General features: G+C 50.9%; 1 protein-coding gene across 1 annotated transcript; it reads right to left on the reverse strand.

Annotated features, from left to right (window-relative positions):
- Positions 1 to 6,265: 6,265 nt before the first annotated feature.
- Positions 6,266 to 17,861, reverse strand: ZNF8 (zinc finger protein 8). Its single transcript, XM_036900631.2, has 4 exons — positions 17,673 to 17,861; positions 12,821 to 12,947; positions 12,424 to 12,519; positions 6,266 to 9,039 (listed from the first exon to the last, which is right to left on the reverse strand). The coding sequence occupies exons 1-4, from the start codon at positions 17,736 to 17,738 to the stop codon at positions 7,604 to 7,606; spliced, it is 1,725 nt and encodes a 574-aa protein (XP_036756526.1). The 5' UTR covers positions 17,739 to 17,861; the 3' UTR covers positions 6,266 to 7,603.
- Between the last annotated feature and the right edge of the window lie 1,577 nt (positions 17,862 to 19,438).

Below are 19,438 nucleotides of genomic sequence, written 5' to 3' on the forward strand. Positions count from 1 at the left end.
AGGTCATATCCATGTGAGGTCATGGCCGAATTAATTAACTTGATTGTGGTAATCATTTCATATATTCAAGCACACACTGTACGCCTTAAATATACAGTCACCAGTCCATAATACCTCAGTGAAGCTGGAGGAAAATTTATCGAAAAAGATTAAACCGATCTAACAGAGAGACCCTTACTTCATTCACCTGGACCTCTCGGGACCTGTCTCCCCACAGTCCAGGGTTTTCCCACTGCTCCAGCTTGGAGATCATGTCTGGCTTGGAATCTGGAAGCCCTGCCCCTGGTTGGGAAGGAGGAGGCTAAGGTCGATGCTGGTGCCACAAGTCAGCCTGGACGCAACAGGCCCAACAGTGCAGTGTGTGCCCCCAGGCACAGGAAAGCTCTCTGCCCAGGAGACCCGCTGGGGGACACGGTTCAGAGCAAGGACACATGCGGGTGTGAGTGGCCGAGGATGAAGCGGGGGATTCATAAACACACGAGTGACGGGGACGAAGAGGGCAGGGAGGGCTCCCCCAGGGACGCCAGGGTGCCGTGGTTGCTGAGCATCCCACCTTGCGGTGCAGGGTCCCCCGTGTCAAGCCCAGCAGTTCCCACTCCTCCTGCATGAAGTCCACGATCACGTCCTTAACAGTCGATGGCTTCTGAAACATCCCACATGTACTGTCTCAGCCACAGTTTGTCTGACCAGGGCCAGCCCCACGGGGATGGCAGGATGTGAACGTTCTGGAAAATGCCCTTGTCATTGACAGCTCATGCTCTGAGTGGCCCAAGCTGAGCTGGTACTACTGCCATGGACCCACCTGAATGTTGTATCTCCCCCAAATTCCTATGTGTAAAGCCCTGACCCCCAATGGGAAGGACTTTGGAGGTGGGGCCTTCGGGAGGTGATTAGGCTGATGAGGCCATCAGGTTGAGGGCACCTTGCTGGGATTAGTGCCCTTCTAAGAAGAGGCAGAGACCACAGAGCTCACCGCCCCCCAGCCGTCAGGAGAGGACACAGTAGGGTGGCTGGACAGCCACCTGTAGAGAGCTTTCCCAGAGGCTGCCATGTGGGCACCCTGATCTTGGATGTCCAGCCTCCTGAACTGTGAGAAACAAATGTCCGTTGGCTACGCCACATGGTTGGCCCGTGGTCCCGTGTCACGGCAGCCTGAGCACACTGGCACACTGACCCCTCTCTTCCCAGTGCTCAGCTTTGGGCCCCTAAAGGGATGGCTGGATGGCCCTTGCCGGCCCCCCTTGGAGCCATCTGTCACTCCTGTGGGGTCTCTATCCTCTGCAGGGCCAGGAGAGAGGCTTGGAGGCTGGGATGGCATCCGAGCCAGCCACATGTGCCCTGGGCCACAAGGGTCCCCAGCCTGGCCTTAACTGCCCCCCCAGGAGCTCCCCCAGGCTCTGGCAACGGCGCTTCTGCCCATGTGTGGCTGTCTCCTTGGTAACCCCGCGGAGAAAGGGCCTGTCGGAGCCGCACCTGTTTCAGAGTAACTGCTCCCATTTCTAACGCTCAGAGCCCCCACCCCCTCTCTGAATGCTGCTCAGTGCCCCTCCCTTGCCTGCCAATACCTCCTGGGCGTCCCACGTGCCAGCCCTGCTCTGCCACTTTCCTGTGAATTGGCTGATGCGCTGTGGCCCCAGAGAGCATGTGGACCCGGGTGTGGGGTCTCAGAGCCCTGACAAGGCTGAGAGAGGAGCAGGAGGAGGAGGCGGGGCCCGGGCAGCCGGAGGGGCCCCGTCGTCGGGCAGGAACAGGCGGCCTGCCGAGACTGCTGGTGTTCAGCAAACTCACACGGAAGGCATCTGCTGGGACTGCGGTGTCCTGGGCCTCAGGCTTGTCCCCCTCGATGTCCCTGTGAGCAGGAAGAGCTGGGGAGGGGGAGGCGGTATGAGGGAGCGTACACCTGCCCGCAGGCCCCAGACTCCCTCACCAGAGGCCCCACAGCCCTGCCTCCCCTCGCCAGCCGCTGGCCTCCCTCCCAGGCCCTGCCCCTGCCACACCACGTTTCCTCTGGCACTGCCCACCCTGGGCCTGCTTACCCTCTGGGCTTGGCTGAACCCCAGTGCCCACGTGTGTGCCCTGTGGGCACCTTACATCAGCTTGCTTGATCCTTGCTTCACCCAAGTGAGGAAGTGCCACCAGACCTTCAGGAAGGAAACTGAGGCACCAAGAGGGGAAGGTGCTTGCCTCAATCAAGCTTCTGCAGGGAAGCAGCTCCCCTGCCCCCACCACGACCAGGGAAGGCGAGGAGTCCTGGGGAAAAGGCAGCATCCATGTGGACAGGTGGGGTGACCCACAGCCCCCAGAATTAGTTTGGGGATGAGGCACCCCACTGGGCTCTCATGCAGGAACCACACAGCCCCAGGTCTGGGGTCACCCAGGTAGGACACAGGCTTGGAGCAGGAAGCCCTGGACCTGTTGCCCCACTGTGTGCCACTAGCTGGCCATATCCCTGCCCTGGGCCTCTTTCCTCCTGAGCACAACAGGGACAGGTCCCCAGGGGGATGGGCGGCCCTGTGCTGTGGAGTCTGTGAAAGGAGGCACGACACAGAACGCCGGTGTCACTGCCCGGCCATGCCACCTTCTCTACCCCCTCCTGGGTCCTGGGTCCTGCACAGAACCACTGGGCTCAGAGAGCCACAGAAAGCAACCCTCAGACCCCTGCCTCTGAAGTGGGAAAGCACCCACGAGCCAGGCCGAGAGCCTCCCAAGGGCTCGCTGTGTCATGCTGGCTGGGTTCCCTACCAGGGACAACGAGGTGCCACCACCCTCCGTTATACAGGTGACACACATATAAACGGACACAGAGAGGTTATCTCAGAGGTTGTGAAGCAAGTGACAGGTGGGCGAGGATCTGCACCCAGGCAGGCAGACGCGTCTGTGCCTTCAGGGGACGTTTTTTAAAGCAGAGGTAGGAGCGCTCAGCGTGCTGCACCTGCGTAGCCGCCACCCAGACCAAGCTCTTGACTGTGAGCACGGAGGTGCTCCGGGGCCATGCCTTCTGACCCAGCAGCCAGGGCACCGGACACGCACACCTGCAGGGTCACCCCTGAGGTTTCACCGGCTGGCACACGTCGCCGCCCCGAACCCCGGCAGGCGCGCGCACCCGAACCCCCCTCCCCTGCCCCCTCCCGGGCCCCACCGCCCACTCGTCACCCCCACCGTGCGCACACGTGGGCCTCCCCATCGCCCCACTCACACGGGCTGTGCCGCCGACTCCGCGGACCCCCGACGCGGAGCCCTCACGGGGCCAGAGGCGCCGCCGCCCGCCGCCCCGCGCCCTTCCGGCCGCTCTGGGTCCCTCCCAGGAGGGCAGCTGGAGTCAGGACCGCCCGCCCTGCCTCCAAGGTGCGCCGTTACTGTGTCTGCCAAAGAGTTTGTTAAGAATCCTGCTTAACTTCTTGGACTTTTTAAAAATGCAATTTTAACTCTAAGATGGAATCTTCCCGTCTTTATTATGCTGTTTATAGGCGGGCCTGTTAGCAGGCCAGAGTGAATCTTACAATGGCATCATCTAATTGGCACAGTGCAGACACGGGCAGGGCTCCCATACTTTCATCTGGGGAGTATCTGGGCACTCCAAGCTTCCACTGACTAACGCATTAGCTGCGCGTCTTCTGGCTCCCTGGTTTCACCTGGTTCGCTCTTTGAGACCCTTCTAGGGGGCTTTACTGGCCGTATCCTCTCTCCACCCTGCTCATAACTATGCTTTTCTGCCTAACAGACTCACCTTTAGCACTGTCCAAGAAAACTAGTATAATGTAAATATCATTTGTAACTAGTAACAGTTGAAATTTGGAAATCGTGACAGGAACTGGACTTTTATTAATTTAAAATTACGTCTTAAATAGCTGTATGTGACTAGTGACCAGCGCGCCGGACGGCGCACTGTGGGAGATGTTCATCCCGGATCTCCTCCCGAGACCTACGGGAGGCTGCTGTTCAGGCTGGATGCAGAGTTCTTCGCAGTCGCTTTTGCTTTACTGGCCTTATTCTCTCTCCACCCTGCTCGTATCTATTTTTCTGCCAAAAAAAAATGACTTCAATGTCTCTGAGGATGTGCAAGGAGATACTAAAAATGCGGGGACTTAGCTGCTGGCTACAATTTGTGTGGCTCTTGAATTTGGGCTAATGCAGGCATTTTAATAAAATGACTTGTAAATTTATGTACTACAGCCAGGTTACAGGAAATTTCAGAGTCAAAGCTTTTACACTGAACTGGTTCCATCAATACACACACAGCACACACATAAATACAGAACAGGTGTGGCAAGAAATACAGTCATGTGGATGATTTAATAGGGGGAGACTGACAGTAAACAATGAAATAAATCACCAAACTTATTTTAATTTGAAAGAGTTGAGATTCTTTAATTTATTTTTTGAACTGGTAATTCTTGTTTCAAAATTCAAAAAATATCAAAAGACATAGAATGGAAGTTATTCCTCATCCCATTCCCCTCACTTCTCCTCCCCAAGAGCAACTAGTGGGCCTGCTTTCTTTTTATCTTTCAAAGCATGTGTGTGTGTGTATGCAAACACTTCCTCTTTACAAAGACGGAAACACACTATACACACGTTTTACATCTTTTCACTTAATGTTATCTTGGAGCTCTTTCCCACATTAGTACATAAAAACAGTCCCTATATTTAAGGCTGTATAGTTCTCTGTTCCACCATAAATCACTTAGCAAGTTCCTCATGGTGAACACTGAGGTTATTTCCAAATTTTTACTTTTGAAATAAATACCATAGTGAATACCATGTACAAACAGCTGCACACATACAAATAAATATGCCTGTGGGATTCAGTCTCAGCAATGGGTTTGCTGAGTATTTGTAATTTAGATAGCAAATGAACAGCCCTCCAAAGATGCTGTATCAATTCACACTGTGTAGGAAGCCCTCTTCCCTCTTTTGGATAAGAGTCAAGGCTGATAAAATGTTCACTGAAGTCACATTGCTACAATTCTCCTAAAAGATAATTTTAAAAATGACATGAAATCCATTGTTAGAGGAGAATGCTCAAAATACAGTAAGCAATATGTGTCTACATCTAGAAGAGAATTAGAAAGGATTTCAATTTTCTAAATACAAAATAACTACATGTTTATGTGCATAAGACGTAGTGTAAAAAATATGTATATACATGTACATATATCTTTAAGAAAAAAATTACAAAGGAAGGCTAACAAAATATTAGTGGTAATGACCATTTCTAGATGGTAGAAGTATGAGGAATTAAATTTTAAGTTAATCTTCATATTTTTGTGTATTCTTTTACTTTAATGCATCTTCCAGGTTGTGTTATAAAGAATTTGCATTACTTTTATAAACTGAGAAAATGAAGTATTTTCTCTATTTTATAGTAATTTCCCCTGAGCAGTTATTTAATATTTATAAGGAAATAAGTGGGAATATTATGCCTAGAAAATGTGACCTAAAATGAGACATGGACAATTTGCAAAGATCTCTGCTGCCCTGGGGAGGGAGGCACGGCTGGCAGTGACGAGCTTGCTCCCAGCCGACCCAGGGAGGCCGTCATGACCTTGGCCCACCCAGCGTCTACTCGGCTCCTTTGGGAGCTGCCGCTTTGGCCCACCAGGCTAAAGCAAGGAGAGGCTGGTGGGCTGGGTCAGCATGGGGACAAAATTTAGGTTATTCTGTTGTTTTTTCTTCACCAACAAACAAAAGACTAAAAAAGGAGGGAAACCTATAGATAAAGAGACCTAAGAAAAATATTAATCAAATGCACTGTGCGAATCTTATTTAGATTGTGATTAGAACCAAACTAAAAACAAAACATTTATGAGGGAACCAAGAACATCTAATAAGCATGGTGTCCTGAGGAATCAGTTATTTCTGTTCAAGTGTAATAATGGCAATATAGTTTTACTGGAGATTTAATAAAATTAACAATTTTTCCTGCTCCATCACAGACATTCTTAAGTGAAGTGAACATTTTTTTTTCTTTCTTAAATGCCTGGTTAGGAGGAGTACGAACACCACCTCTGGGGCCCCTGCCCTAATTTGCACACAGGCCCTCTGCAGTTTCATCCACCACTGCTTTTGTGCCCTCGGTGCGCACATCAACGTGGTGAAGAGGCAAACGATGCACTGATACGATTATGAAAATGGTTTTGCCCCCATGGACCGACATGGTTTCATATATATTTAGAAAGTCCTCATTTTTCTGAATATAGATACATATATACGGAAAGATAAATTCACTAAAATTAGTAAAATAACGTGATTTCTGGGACTAATGTGAAAATTATCCTGTCACAGATAGAGTACCAGTGAAATTTATTAACCATGTTTTACCATGTCCACAATAAAATGCTAACATTTAGACAACTCAGAAAAAAAAGCAGATTCTCTTCCTTTCTTCATGACAATTATAAATGCTACAAATCTGAAAAAAAAATTACTGAAAAACACATTGCGTATAAACTAATGATAACATTGTTAAAATCAGAAGTATAAGATTGTTAATATAGGCCTGATCAGATCAATATACAGAATTTGGACAAAAGTGGCTGGAGCGCTAGGCACGGTTTCTCTATCACAGCATGTTTAGGGCCAGATGCTTCTTTGACGAGGAGACTATCATGGGCATTGCAGTATGTTTGTTATTTCTGGCCTCTACCCACTAGATGCCAGCAGCACCCCTCCTTTCTGCAAGTCATGACAACCAAAAATGTCTCCAGACATCACCAAATGTTTCATGGTGGCCAAAACCACCGATTGAGAACCTCCAGCTTATAGCAACACTGGCTATTTAGAACTGTAGAGGCAATGGTTGTCTATAGGAGCTGTGACACTCCCAAGGAAGGTTGTGGAATTTCAAGGGGGCTTGTCCTAATTTGGGCATGAGTGTGGCTAACATGGGTGGGGACCAAGCATCTCTAATGACTGTGAAGAGCAGAACTGGCCCCTGGAGAGCAGGTATGTATGTGTGTAACAACCTGTCCATATCCTTTAAAGGTCCTTCAGAATTCTAAGTCCACTTCACATATAAACACAAATTAATTCCTGCATGCTTAGAATTTTACACAAACTTTCCAGAAATGCAACGGTATTTTGTGTTGTTCAAAACTTCCTTAAGAGTCACCACTCTGGAAAATCATATCCCATACAGGAACGGCCCTCACAATATATCCACGGCCAACACCATCACCCCTGCACCAGACATCAAACAACAGGTAATGCCTTAGGTTTCTGGGTGTAATGGCCCACCAGTCACATGGATACCAGACCAAGCCAGAAACATTACTCTGTCATGAACTCTTTTCATTTTAATCATCGTATACAAAACGGGGCCATATATCTATTTTTTGACATTCACGTGTGCGTAGGTCACGTAACCCGTGAGTTCATTTCAGCATAACAGAAGGAACAATACAAAATACCTGTGGTTAAAGAGGGCATTGGGCTCAACGGATCTGGGGACCATCAATGTTAGGTGTTTGGGAAGCACCGTTTCTCAGGAAATCAGAGGTCACCTTGGCATTTGTACCCCCAGCCCCCTTTCTGTAAGTGCACTATGTGGACTTACCACATTTTTGTGCCTGGGGTTCCAAAGTCCTCTGTAGAGTTGATTCTCTTATGAGGATTCTCTGATGTCAAACAGCACAGAAGAGTCCACAGGAGGCTCCTCCACCCCGATGACACGCACTGGGTTCTTCTCTTGAATGATCTCATGGATGTCAAACAAGGCAAGTGTCCTGCTCGCAGGCTGTGCTGCCTTCGTCCCGCCCCCAGGGTTCTCGCCCGAGTGTGTCTGCTGGTGTCGGCCCACGTGCGAGCTCCGGCCACGGGGCTGCTCGCGCCGCCGTCTGCTCCGTCCACGGGGCTCCTCTCTGGTGTGAGTCACCTGGTGTCGGATGAGGTGTGAGCTCTGACTGAAACACTTCCCACAATGGCTACACTTAAAGGGCCTGTCACTCCGGTGAGCCCTCTCCTCTGGATTCAAAGCTGGGTCACAGTCCAGGGCTCCCGCCCACTCCTGCTTGGTCAGGGCTTGCGTCTGTCCGAAGATGAGCCTCTGGCGGCACTCGTAGGGTTTCTCCCCGGCATGCTTTCGTTGATGCTGTGCCAGGGAGGAGCTGTGCCTGAAGCCCTTCCCACAGTGGTTACACTCGTAGGGCCTCTCCTCAGTATGAGTCCTCAGATGCAGGAACAGGCACGTGGTCCGCGAGAAGGATTTCCCACACACACTGCAGGTGTATGGCTTCTCACCAGTGTGCGTCCGCTTGTGCCGTCCCAGGGATGAATTCTGGTTGAAGGCCCTCCCGCAGTCCTGACACTCATAGGGTTTCTCTCCAGTGTGGATTCTTCGATGGACAGTGAGGTGGGTGCTATGGCAGAAAGACTTCCCACACTCGGCACATTTATAGGGCTTGTCTCCCGTGTGGATTCGCTCGTGTTGAACCAGGGAAGAGTTCTGGCTAAAGGCTTTCCCACACTCTTTGCACATATAAGGTCTCTCTCCTGTGTGGATCCTCTTATGCACTGTGAGGTGCGCATTATGGTTAAACGACTTCCCGCAGTCCACACACTTGTAGGGTTTATCCTGTGCTTGGCTTTGTGTAAATTCCGTAACTGACACAGCCTGACTGGATGCTTTGCTATAGTCACTGCTGTCACATGGCTCCATTCCTGCAGAGCCTGACTGCTGACTGACTAAGCTTGAGTTATGTTCTGAGCTGGTAACCTGTGAGTCAGTACAGAAATACTCTTTCCTAGAAATTTCTGGAAGTGGATGCAGGTTTGAACTCAGGACATAGTTTTCCCCAAGACTGAGACTTTGGTAGCTTCTATCTTGAACTGGTGCTTCCTCGAGGCTAAATTCCAATTGCCTCAAATCATCCTGGTTCTTCTCTGGCACCTTTACGTGGCCCTCACACTCCCAATCTTCCTTGAGTGTGGTGGGACAGGGAGCATCTCTCAGGAAGCCTTCCTTTTCCATGACAACGGATGGCATCTCCTCAGGAAGGCCCTCCTTGGGTGACACTTGGCCTTCAGGTCCAGACTCCCACACTGAAAGAAAATCAAAGAGAGATATAGGGGAAAAAACACGGAGAGGGCGACAAGTCCCCAGCACACTGGGCCTACGTCCTTACTACTTGCCCTACTTCCAGGCAAATCCCAATTCTGCTTATGTCGACACCAAGTGCCTCGTCCACAAACACAAATTCACCCTTTCATTCATTGAACAAAAACACCCTGAGCACCTCCCCTGGGCCCAGGAACTGGCCTAGATCAGGGGCTGGCAAACTACAGCCCCCAAACAAATGGATTTCGTGTTTTTAAAGGTCTACAGGGAAAAAAAAGAAGTCTATACAATAGGAGAATGTATAACAGAAAGGCAGATTTTGAAAGCTGCCCTGGGCTACTGAACCAGACACTCACCTAGGCATTCCTATGAAGGGACTTTGTAGGTGACGTGGAGGTCACTCAATAGCTGACCTTAAGCCTTAATATAGGAAGATGATGCTGGGCTTTCAGGGTGGGCCCAAAGTAACCCTGAGCCTTTAAAAGCAGCAGGAAGTGGAAGGGAGATGATAGCTGTGCAGGTGTCTCTCAAAGTTGAGAACCACTCTTAGCTGACAGTTCGTAAGAAAACAGGAACCTCAATCCTACAACTGTGCAGAACTGAATACTGCCAACAATCTGTCCAAGCCTGGATTCAGATTCTTCCTAAGCCCCTCTGCCTGGCCAATTTTGGCCTGTGAGACCCAGAGCAGATAAACCAGTCAGGTTTGACTGAGAACTGTGACGCAATAAATGTGTGTTGTTTTAACCTGCTAGGTTTGTGGTAATTTGTTATTAGCAGCAATAGCACATGGCCCACAAAGCCTAAAATATTTACTACCTGGTCCTAGATGCTGGGGATAAAGCAGTGACCCCAAAAGATAAAAAGCCCTGCCCTCAGGGACTGGGGAGGCTGACAGGGAACAAAGCATGGAAGCAGCAGGCTGTGAGCAGAGGTGAGGAGTTCAGGTTCAGAAAACCTAAGTTTGAGAGGCCAGATACCAAAGTGGAGGAGCCCTCACGTCTTCAGGACGTCTTTAGGAGGACCAGCCCCCGGGCTGGGATCCTCCAGAACAAGCTTCGCACCCAGGCAGGCACAGGCCTTTCCCGGACGTACAGTGAAACGAAGATGTGGTAGTTTCCTATGGCTGCTCTAACAACTTGCTGTGAAGTCAGCACATTAAAACGCGCACTCCCTCTCTACAGCTCTGGGAGAGAGAAGCCCTCAGGCCAAGGTGTGGGCGGGCCCTCACTCCCTCTGGAGGCTCTAGCAGGGGACCCGTTCCCTCACCGTTCCCAGCTTCTAGGGGCTGCCCAGATTCCTTGGTCCTTTGCTTCACCTCCACAGGCAGCAGACCCCAGCCCTGGCAACTGGTGGTTCACGTGTACCTTTATGACATTATTTATAAATAAACTGCTAAACGTAAGAGGGTGAGTCCCTGAGGTTTATGAGCTGCTGTTATAGCAAACTGCTCAACCTGAAGAGGGTGTAATGGATCCCCAATTTAGAGCCAGTCGGTCATTAAGTATGGGAGGCCTTGAATGCAACTGGACTCTGGAGTGGAGGTAGTCTTGTGGGACTGAGTCCTAGTTAGCACTGGGGTCTGTGCTAACTCCAGGCAGACAGCATCAGAACTAGACTCAATCACTACATATCCAACTAATGCCTGGAGAGCAGGAGAACTGGATGTTGGTATGGAAAAAACCCACGCATTTGGTGCTGCAAGTGTTCTGTGAGTAGAAACAAATCACAGCGTTGCTAGCAGGTGTCTTTTAGGGGGATAAAAATGTTCTGGAACTAGACAGTGGCTATGGATGCACATCTGTGAATATACCCCAAACTGTATTATTTAAATGAATGAAATGTGTGGCACGCTTAGGACTGTGGAAGCCCGGTAGCGAGCTCAGGGCCCAGGGGATATACACGAGCTCTTGGGGCTGGAGGATGTCAGAAGTACAGGACACTTCAGGCTCCACTGCCTCCACAGCTTGTGTCCATTGCAGATTCACCCCCACCCCATGGGAGTGGCCCATGCCCCATTACGGAGGTTCATGTGATTCCCCGCAGATCAGAAAGCTCTGGGAGGTTGAACTGCAGCAGGTACTGCTGGCTGTGTATCCTGTGACCACAGGCCACCTCTTGCAGCATGTCAGAGTACCCATGCATCAGCCGCAAGGAAGTGAAGCCCCGACCCCTAGCCCAATGGGGCTGGCCTAAGTAAATTAGGACAATGTAGGGCCCCCTTTCCAGCACCCCTAGTAGCAGGGCCAAGGGCTGGGGGATGTGACCTGGTCCTGCCTAAAGAAATGTCAGTGGATGACGTCCAGAGTTCTAATAAAAGGGGACTAATGTGATGGTACCATTTTTCCCACTTCCCTCTCCCTGCCTGGACCACAGATGTGATGGCCAGAGCTGCTGCAGCCACACCACAGTCCTTAGGAAAGGCAGGAAGAATCAGAACCATCAGCCTTTGGCAGTGGAATGCCTCTGGGTTCCCACTTTGTGTTCTTCTTTGAGCTGCTGTAGCCGTTTTTAGGTATTTACAGCCAAACACAATCCTTGCTGCTAAGAGAAGAAGGGTGTGGAGAACTGGTTCACAGACGTGCAGGAATGAAATGGAGATGATGAAGGGCAAGTTCACATGCAAAAATGGTCCTGTGGGAGGGCCCGCTGGGAGGGTTGGGGGGAAGGAAGCAAGGGAGGGAGGCGGAGGAGGGATGCTGGCCCCTGGGGAGGAGAGCGGTGGACGGTCTCTGGGCCCAGAGAATGAGGGGCACAAGTCGAGGAGGACAAGGAGCGAGGGGCGCACCCCAGGCAAGCGTCTGGAGGGCAGCACCCGACCAGCTGTGCAGGGAAAAGCTGACAGGGCAGGCCTGAGGCTGCCGTCCTTAGATGGGCCAGCTTTCAAGGTTGGCCCCTGGCTGGACGTGGGAACTTGGATTTCTGGAAGGTTCCCACCATCCTAACTTATAAAAGTGGCTCGCCGTTCCCTTACTGTGCCAACAATAGGGTTCAGGGTGAACACCTGCTTTCTCCTAGGTGTCTGGAATCTTAGTCAGGTCCAGGCAAAGGGTGCCAACATAACCAGCCCCCATTAAAAACCCAGCACTGAGCCTCTAATAAGCTTCTCTGGTAGCTCACATGTTGTCACAACTCACTGCTGGGCAACTAAGAATGTCCAGTGAGACCCCACCGGAGGGGCTCTGGGGGCCTGTGCTCGGCTCTCTCCGGGCTTCACCCCATCCACCTTTTCCCTTCACCCTTTCGCTGTGATCACTGGATCTGTGGTTGGTCTTGAGGACCCCAATACACCACCCTTTCCACACAGACCATCTGCAGTCATCTCCTGGGCTGCTCTCACTAGGGATTCCCTTTTGGAGGGTTCTCACCTGGACAAGAGCCCTGGACAAGTCCTCTGTCCACCACCCATAGCTCGGCCTCTTGCTCCAGCTGGGAAATGACTTCAGGTTTGGGAAGCTCAGGCCCTAGAAACACGGAAAGACACAGGATGTGGGGGTCTGGTCTGGAGGGAGAGCAGCAGCTCAGGCTCCAGTCCCCGACTCCTGACTGTCAGGACACAGGGACACCTCACGACAAAGTGGAGTCTCTGCACTGGGACAGACGCCTTCCACACACCCCTCCCCGCAGTGTGTTCCCCACGGATGGGAATGCAAGGCCCCTGACCCCCAGCCCAAAGATAAGTCCTCATACCAGAGGCCTATGGCCTATAACCCATTCACAGGTCGCTGCAGGAATCTGAGTGGCAGCTTGGAAATGGGGCCTTACCCACAGACAACAGGTGCCCAAAGGTCTCCAGCATCACATCACGGTATAGGATCCTCTGGGCAGGGCCCAGATGCCCCCACTCCTCCTGGGTGAAGTCCACAGCCACGTCCCGGAAGGTCACCGGCTCCTGAAACACCACACACACTCTCAGTTAGGTAGTCTGGGAAGAGGAGGAGGAATGGGGAAGACAACCAGCAGGCCAGTGTCCTGAGAAAGCGCACGTTCTGAGTGATGTGAGTCAGGCCACACTGGGCACCTCCTAGGCTGTGCAGGTCAGTGGGGGTTGTAGCAGTGAGGACAAACGAAAGTATCCAGGCAAGGCCGAAGCCAGCTACAGCTGACCTACAACTGACCTCAGAGAGCTGAGGGTGCCGACACAGACCAACTGCGGCCCTGCAGACCTAAAGAAACGGTTACTGTTCTAAGCCACCAGTTTTGGGATAGTTTGTTATGCAGCAACAGCTAATTGATGCACTAATCAATCCTCAGATTCAAAGCAAGGCTTATCCTCCTCCTTGAAAAAAGGAGTGTACAGTTGGAGTCAGAAATCTCCCTGCCTTCAGGGCCTGGGCAGGCGCACAGGTAACTGAAGTGGGCCAATGTAAGAGCCAAAGCTTACCAGGGCACTCAACGCACGCAAGGGGCCGCTGCAGATCATAGGCGATACGTGCCTGTCTGAGGGGCATCCAGGACTCAGAGCCAACTGAGTGCAGGGAAATGCAGACTGGATGTGGTCAGAACTACCTATCTCTGGTGAGAAGCTGAAAATTAGGTCATATTTTCAAGTGCAATTTAAAAATAAAGTTAAGTTTAATTAAAAGTTAAATAATTATAAGTTGATGAAATGTCTCTAAAATGTGTCCCACAAATGAAACTCTTCTGTGGGCTGGCTGTGGCCATGGTCGAAAGCTAGACATTTCTGGATCAGAGTCTTGACTCTGCCACTTCCTCCTTGAGAGGCACAGTACAGGTACCCACTTCTGCCCCGTTTCCTTGTCTATAAAGTGTCACTTTGTGGGGGCAGTGATGAGGAACAAGACGCTGTAAAACCCTTCGTACAACACAACAGGCTAGCCACGTGCAAAAGAATAAAGTTGGTCCCCCACCTCACACCATATACAAAGTATAACTCAAAATGGATGAAAGACATAAATGTAAGAGCTAAAACTATTCAAATCTTACCAGAAAACAGAGAGAGAAATTTTCATAACCTTGAAATATGGCAAAGCATTCTTAGATATGACATCAAAAGAAAAAATAAATTGGCTTAATAAAATTAAAAATTCTGTGCTCCAAATCACACTACCAAGAAATGGGAAAGACATCTACATAATGGGAGATAATTGCAGATCAGGTAACTGATAAGAGACCTGTATACAGAAGCTATAAAGAACTCTTTGAACTCAATAATAAAGGCAAACCAATTAAAATGGGCAAAGGGTCTAAACAGGTATTCTTCAAAGATAAAAGAAAAAAAGGTAAAAATAGTGAATAAGTGCATGAAAATATGCTCAACATTATTAGCCACCAAGGAAATGCTAATCAAAACCACATACCAAATACTCAATTAAAAAGTTTTCTTTTAACAACACCACAAGTAGATTTAAAAATAATACAGAAATTATAGTATGGGTGGCATGTGGCTCTGGCAAAAATTGTGCAGACACAAAAAGAACCTTTCGGTCACAATCAGAGGTCTCTGCTTTGTCCCTGTATCATCACTTCACTCAAAAAATCCTCTAGCCGAGGCAGCTCCCAACTGCCACTGGGAGGGGTTTTGCCATCGTGGCATTTCTCACTCCTGTCCCTTGGTTTCTGCTCCCCAGGACATCTGCTCTTGTCTTGGAAGAGTGCAACCTGGTCTCCTTAAGCTGCAGGAGTTGCAAACCTCTCTGCCCTCTGATCCTGGCTCGGGCACTGACAAGCCATGTCACTTGTCCCCTTGGGAAAAAAATAAAAGGAAAAAAAAAAAGTACTCTAACCCTGAGACAGGCTCTCTGTGCCTCCTGCCCCTACCTGCTATAACCACTCTGCATGGGTTGCTAGTGACAGCCCAGGCGCCAGGTCCACCGAGTCATGTCTGTCCAGGTCACCAGACCTCTCAGTGGCATCACGTGAGTCCTTCTTCATCCCCACTAGTTCTGGCAGGGGCCCGCTCCTTGCTGTTTCGTACCCTCTCTGCTGCTCCGCCTCAGACCCCTGCAGCCCTCCTCTGCTCCAAATGGTTGGGGCTTGGAGGGATGGGCATGTCAGACCCCTCTCCTCCGCATACTCTCCGACAGCTGACTCGGCCACACTGGCAGCTGGCCACACCCTCTTCCCAGTGCCTTAGCACTCAGTATTTTTCCTACCCCTACCACCAGACCCCTGAATGGTTGTCCTCAAAGCCATTTCATTCCTACTTAAAACATCTGAATGGCTCCTCCTCACCTTTGGATACATGACGAACCCTTTCAGCCTGGCTGTTTGGCTGAATAATGACCTCCAAAGACATCCTTGTCCTAATTCCTAGAACCTGTGGATGTTACCATAAATAGCAAAAAGGACCTTTTTGAGGATGTGACTAGGGATTTTAAGATGGGAAGATTATCCTGGATTTTCCAGGTGGGTCCAAAGTGCCACCACAAATGTTCTCCTAAAGGGAAGACAGAGGAAGATCTACCTACAGAAGGCACAAGGCAGTGTGACGACTGATGCCAAGACGCTGCTGGACATGAGCCAAAGAATGCAAGGTCTACAGCTCTGATAGCCAGAAAAGGCGAGGAATCTACCAGAAGGGGGGCTCTGCCCACAGCTTGATTTCATCCCGTGAAACCGATTTCAGACTTCTGATCTCCACAGCTGGAAGAGTAGACATATATTAAGTCACCAAATGTGGTAATCTTGTCACAGCAGCCACAGGAAGCTAATCTGCTGGCACTGAAAGCCCTCCAACGGTGGCCTCCTCCAAGATGGCCCCCAGTGATGCCCAGGTCTTGTGTAGTCCCTCCTACACTGAGCAGTTTGATTTGTGCAGCTAGTGGGATACTGTGGAAATGACGAGTGTGAACTCTGACCCGGATCACAAAAGGTATTGTGGTGTCCACCTTGCCCTCTCCTGGGTCACTCACTCTGAGGGAAGACGCAGGTTGTTGTGAGGACGGCCAAGCAGCTCCACGGAGAGGCCCACAGGGGAAGAAACTCCTGCCAACAGCCATGTGAGGGGGCCATCCTGGGGACGCATCCTCCAGCCCCAGTCACGAGTCACCTGACACCAGTCCAAGCCAACATCGTAACTGTCACCTCACAAGCCCTGGTCAGAACCACCAGTTAAGCCACTCAAGGATTCCTACCATCGAAACTGAGACAGTATTTACTGTTGTTTTAGGTCAACTAGTTTTGGGTTGTTACACAGCAACAGTTAACACACATGCTCTTAAGCCTCTCTTACTGCTGACAAAGACTCTCTTTTCAACCAAGGTTTAGTCTGGCTCCTCTGAATCGTCTTCTCAGCTAGGCCTCGACCTTTGGGCTTCTGTGTTCATTTTTGCATCACCCAGTTTTATTAAATTTCCTGTCAATGCCACTTGTCCCCTTGGGAAAAAAAATGAAAGGAAAAAAAAGGGGGGGGTTAGCCAGAATCCCCACCCTCAATATCTGATCACTCTCTGCATTTTTTCAAAGTTCTCATCCCACACAATGCTCCAGGTAGTATCTGATCACTTGGCCTGCTGTAGCAAGAATTCCCTCAGGTCAGTTTAGCAAGAATCACCCCCACAACCACCCTATAAATCCCCACTTTTCCTTGTCCTATTCAGAATTGAGCCCAGTTCTATACTGATGTCTCTTCCCCCTGTTGCAACAGTCCCTGAATAAAACCTGTTTTTACTGCTTTAACTACTACCCAGCTGTTTTTTTTTTTTGACACTGCTCACTTCCTACCTCATCCCACCCAACACACACACACACACACACACAATCCATAGCAAAAGCAAACTAAAGTGTGGTTGCATCTCAACAGCACACATTTAAGCGTGTGAAAGAAAACATGCAAATCTAAGACTATCAATAGCCTCATTTTGCATATCAAATTTGAAGTAATGCAAACCCCCATAATAAAAAACAAAACAGAAATAAGAAACAAAATTGCATTGATGTGGAGCTTCAGGAGTTCTGAATTATTTTTGGTTCTTGCCACGTGCAGACAGCACTTTATGGAGAACACAGGCAGCGGCCACTTTGTTTACAACTGCTGGAGCTTTGAATCAGCCGCCTTCCTAAAGTGACTCGCAGTGACTGACCCCCAGATACTGCAGTTCCCCATCGGCCCCGCGGACGGGCGGAAAGGGGCCGCTGGTAGTCGCTCCCGCCCCACTGACGCGAGGCGTGGCCACTTGTCATTACACCCAGAGGTTGTGCCCCGCCCCCACGGCAGGGGCTTCGCAGAGCGCGGCTCCCGGTGGGTGTCTATTCGCTCCACGCATTAAAGCACCTCTATTTGATAATACCTGCCATCCTGGAGCTCGGCTGATGCCCTCCCTGTCGCCCGTCAGCACGGTGGCCGTCGGGGCAGGGGAAGGGTACGGGCGGGAGCGGCCAGCGCGTCCTCGGGAAGGACGCTCAGCCCCTCCGAGACAAGGTGGCCTCGGCACGCGGAGCATGCGCACTCGGAGACCCGAAGGCCCAGGAACGGACCCCCACTCCACCCTCACCAGCCGGGCCCGTCCGTGCGGCCCCACTGGCGCCTCAGCTCAGTCGTGTGTAAAGGCGGACAACGCGGTGCTCCGTTCACCGTGCGCTGAGAGGGTGAAAGGGTCAATTTGCGGGAGACGCTTGGCCTGGGGCCCGCTGCCAGCGTTGTTACTGTTGTTACCTGAAGCCGTTCCGCCGGCGGCCCCTTAGCCATAGTCAATGCTGCCGCTTCTTCCTCGGTGTCCATCCTGGACCGACAGGTTGAGGACAGACGCCCCAGGCGACCCTAAACCCAAGGGCCACTAACGCCACAGAGACCAGTCGACTCGCCGCCAGCCGAACAATGGCGGCTGCGCCGGCGACGCTGAGACTACAACTCCCAGAAGGCTGTACAGAGCGCCTCAACGCCCGACCAATGAAAGCCTTCGTTCTTCGAGCTTTCGGCCAATGGGAGCCTCCGCCCTCTAGGTTCCGGCCAAAGGGGGCAAGTAGATCGTGGGCGGTGGGGATCCGCGGTTACCCAGGGCTGCGGAGCCCTCTGGAGTGTCCGTGCGCTGGAAGGGCGCGCGGCGGATTCGGAGGAGACCCGAGTCGTGGGGCCGCCATCGTCCCAGCCTAGCCGTTGCGGGTACGCGTCTGGGCAGCAGCGGCGCCTTGGTGGCGGCACACCGTGCCTGCCTCCCGCAGGTCCTTCCAAATGAGCCTGAACACGGGGGGACCCGGAGGGCCTGGCTAACGCACGGGACGAGGCTGGGGCTTCTCGTTTTACTCAAAACATGTTTCTGTGCATCAGAATTACATGAACACTTAAAAGTTTTGTTAATACAGTAGATGGGGGGGGCGTTAGTGATTGGAAGGGGCCACAAGCTGTTACTGAGAGCTGATGTTCACTCTCTCGACTTGTGCTCGTATTGTCCCTGTACGATACGCCATTTTAGTGAGTCCATTAAGTTTATTTAAAAGGCAGAAGCAAAAGGAAGATGTTCACCAGGATGCAATCGAATCATAATATTTATTTGACTGTTAAGTGTGTGTTAGGAACAGGGCACACATCAAGAGAATAGATGCTCGCCTGCCCCCACGGGGTTGATGTGGGGGGGTGGGGACAATCAACCGCGCACGTAATAAAGGCGTGGACGTCAGTGGCTGCTGGCGGCGATGGAGCGGCTGACTTCCTAGGGGCTCGCGGTGTCCACACTAACCCATCCCGGTCCCTCCCTCCCTCCCTCGCAGTCCAGCAACCGCTCTGCTTTGTGCTGGGCGTCTTCCCGCCACCCCGCCCAGGGCCCAGCCCTACTGGGTCAGCAGTCCTAAGAGGAGCCCTGTGTAAGACATCTTCACTCATCTGAGCAGGTGGCAGGGGCTGCTGTGAGAATCATGGATCAGGCAGCCTCCTGGCACCGAATCTGGCCTCTACTGGGAGCCCAAAAAAATTGCCAGGCGGGACCTCTATGTGGGCAGAAAAGGTCCCAGGAGGATATATGGCCTTCCCCTTAGCTGCAGCTTCCCAGGGGATGGAGTAAGTGGTGGTGACATTTGAGTGAGGGTGGGGGCATTTGAGTCTATTGTCTTCTCCTTTGGAGCAGCTCGTGTATTTATTTTGGAATCATTGGGGTCAACTTTTCCTCCCGGTTATAATGGTATTGAATGGTCAATGCACGATGTTTCCCTATTTTTTCCTTTCTACTTGTACTTTTGTTTTCTCCTTGATTATATTATAGGGTTTTGTCAATTGCCATCATTCTCAAAAGTGTGGGCTAGGGACACCCTGGGGGTTCCTAAGACCCTTTCTATGAGTCAGTGAGTTCAAAACTAAGTTCATAATAATACTTTTTTCCCCACTCCCATTTTCTCACAAATGTACAGGAGAGTTTTCTGAATGAGTAATTTATTGGGGGTGTTAAAGATAAACACAAATATTAGTTAAAACAGTGAAAACAGATTTTA

Source organism: Manis pentadactyla, assembly GCF_030020395.1.
Source record: "Manis pentadactyla isolate mManPen7 chromosome 15 unlocalized genomic scaffold, mManPen7.hap1 SUPER_15_unloc_1, whole genome shotgun sequence".
NCBI lineage: Eukaryota > Metazoa > Chordata > Mammalia > Pholidota > Manidae > Manis > Manis pentadactyla.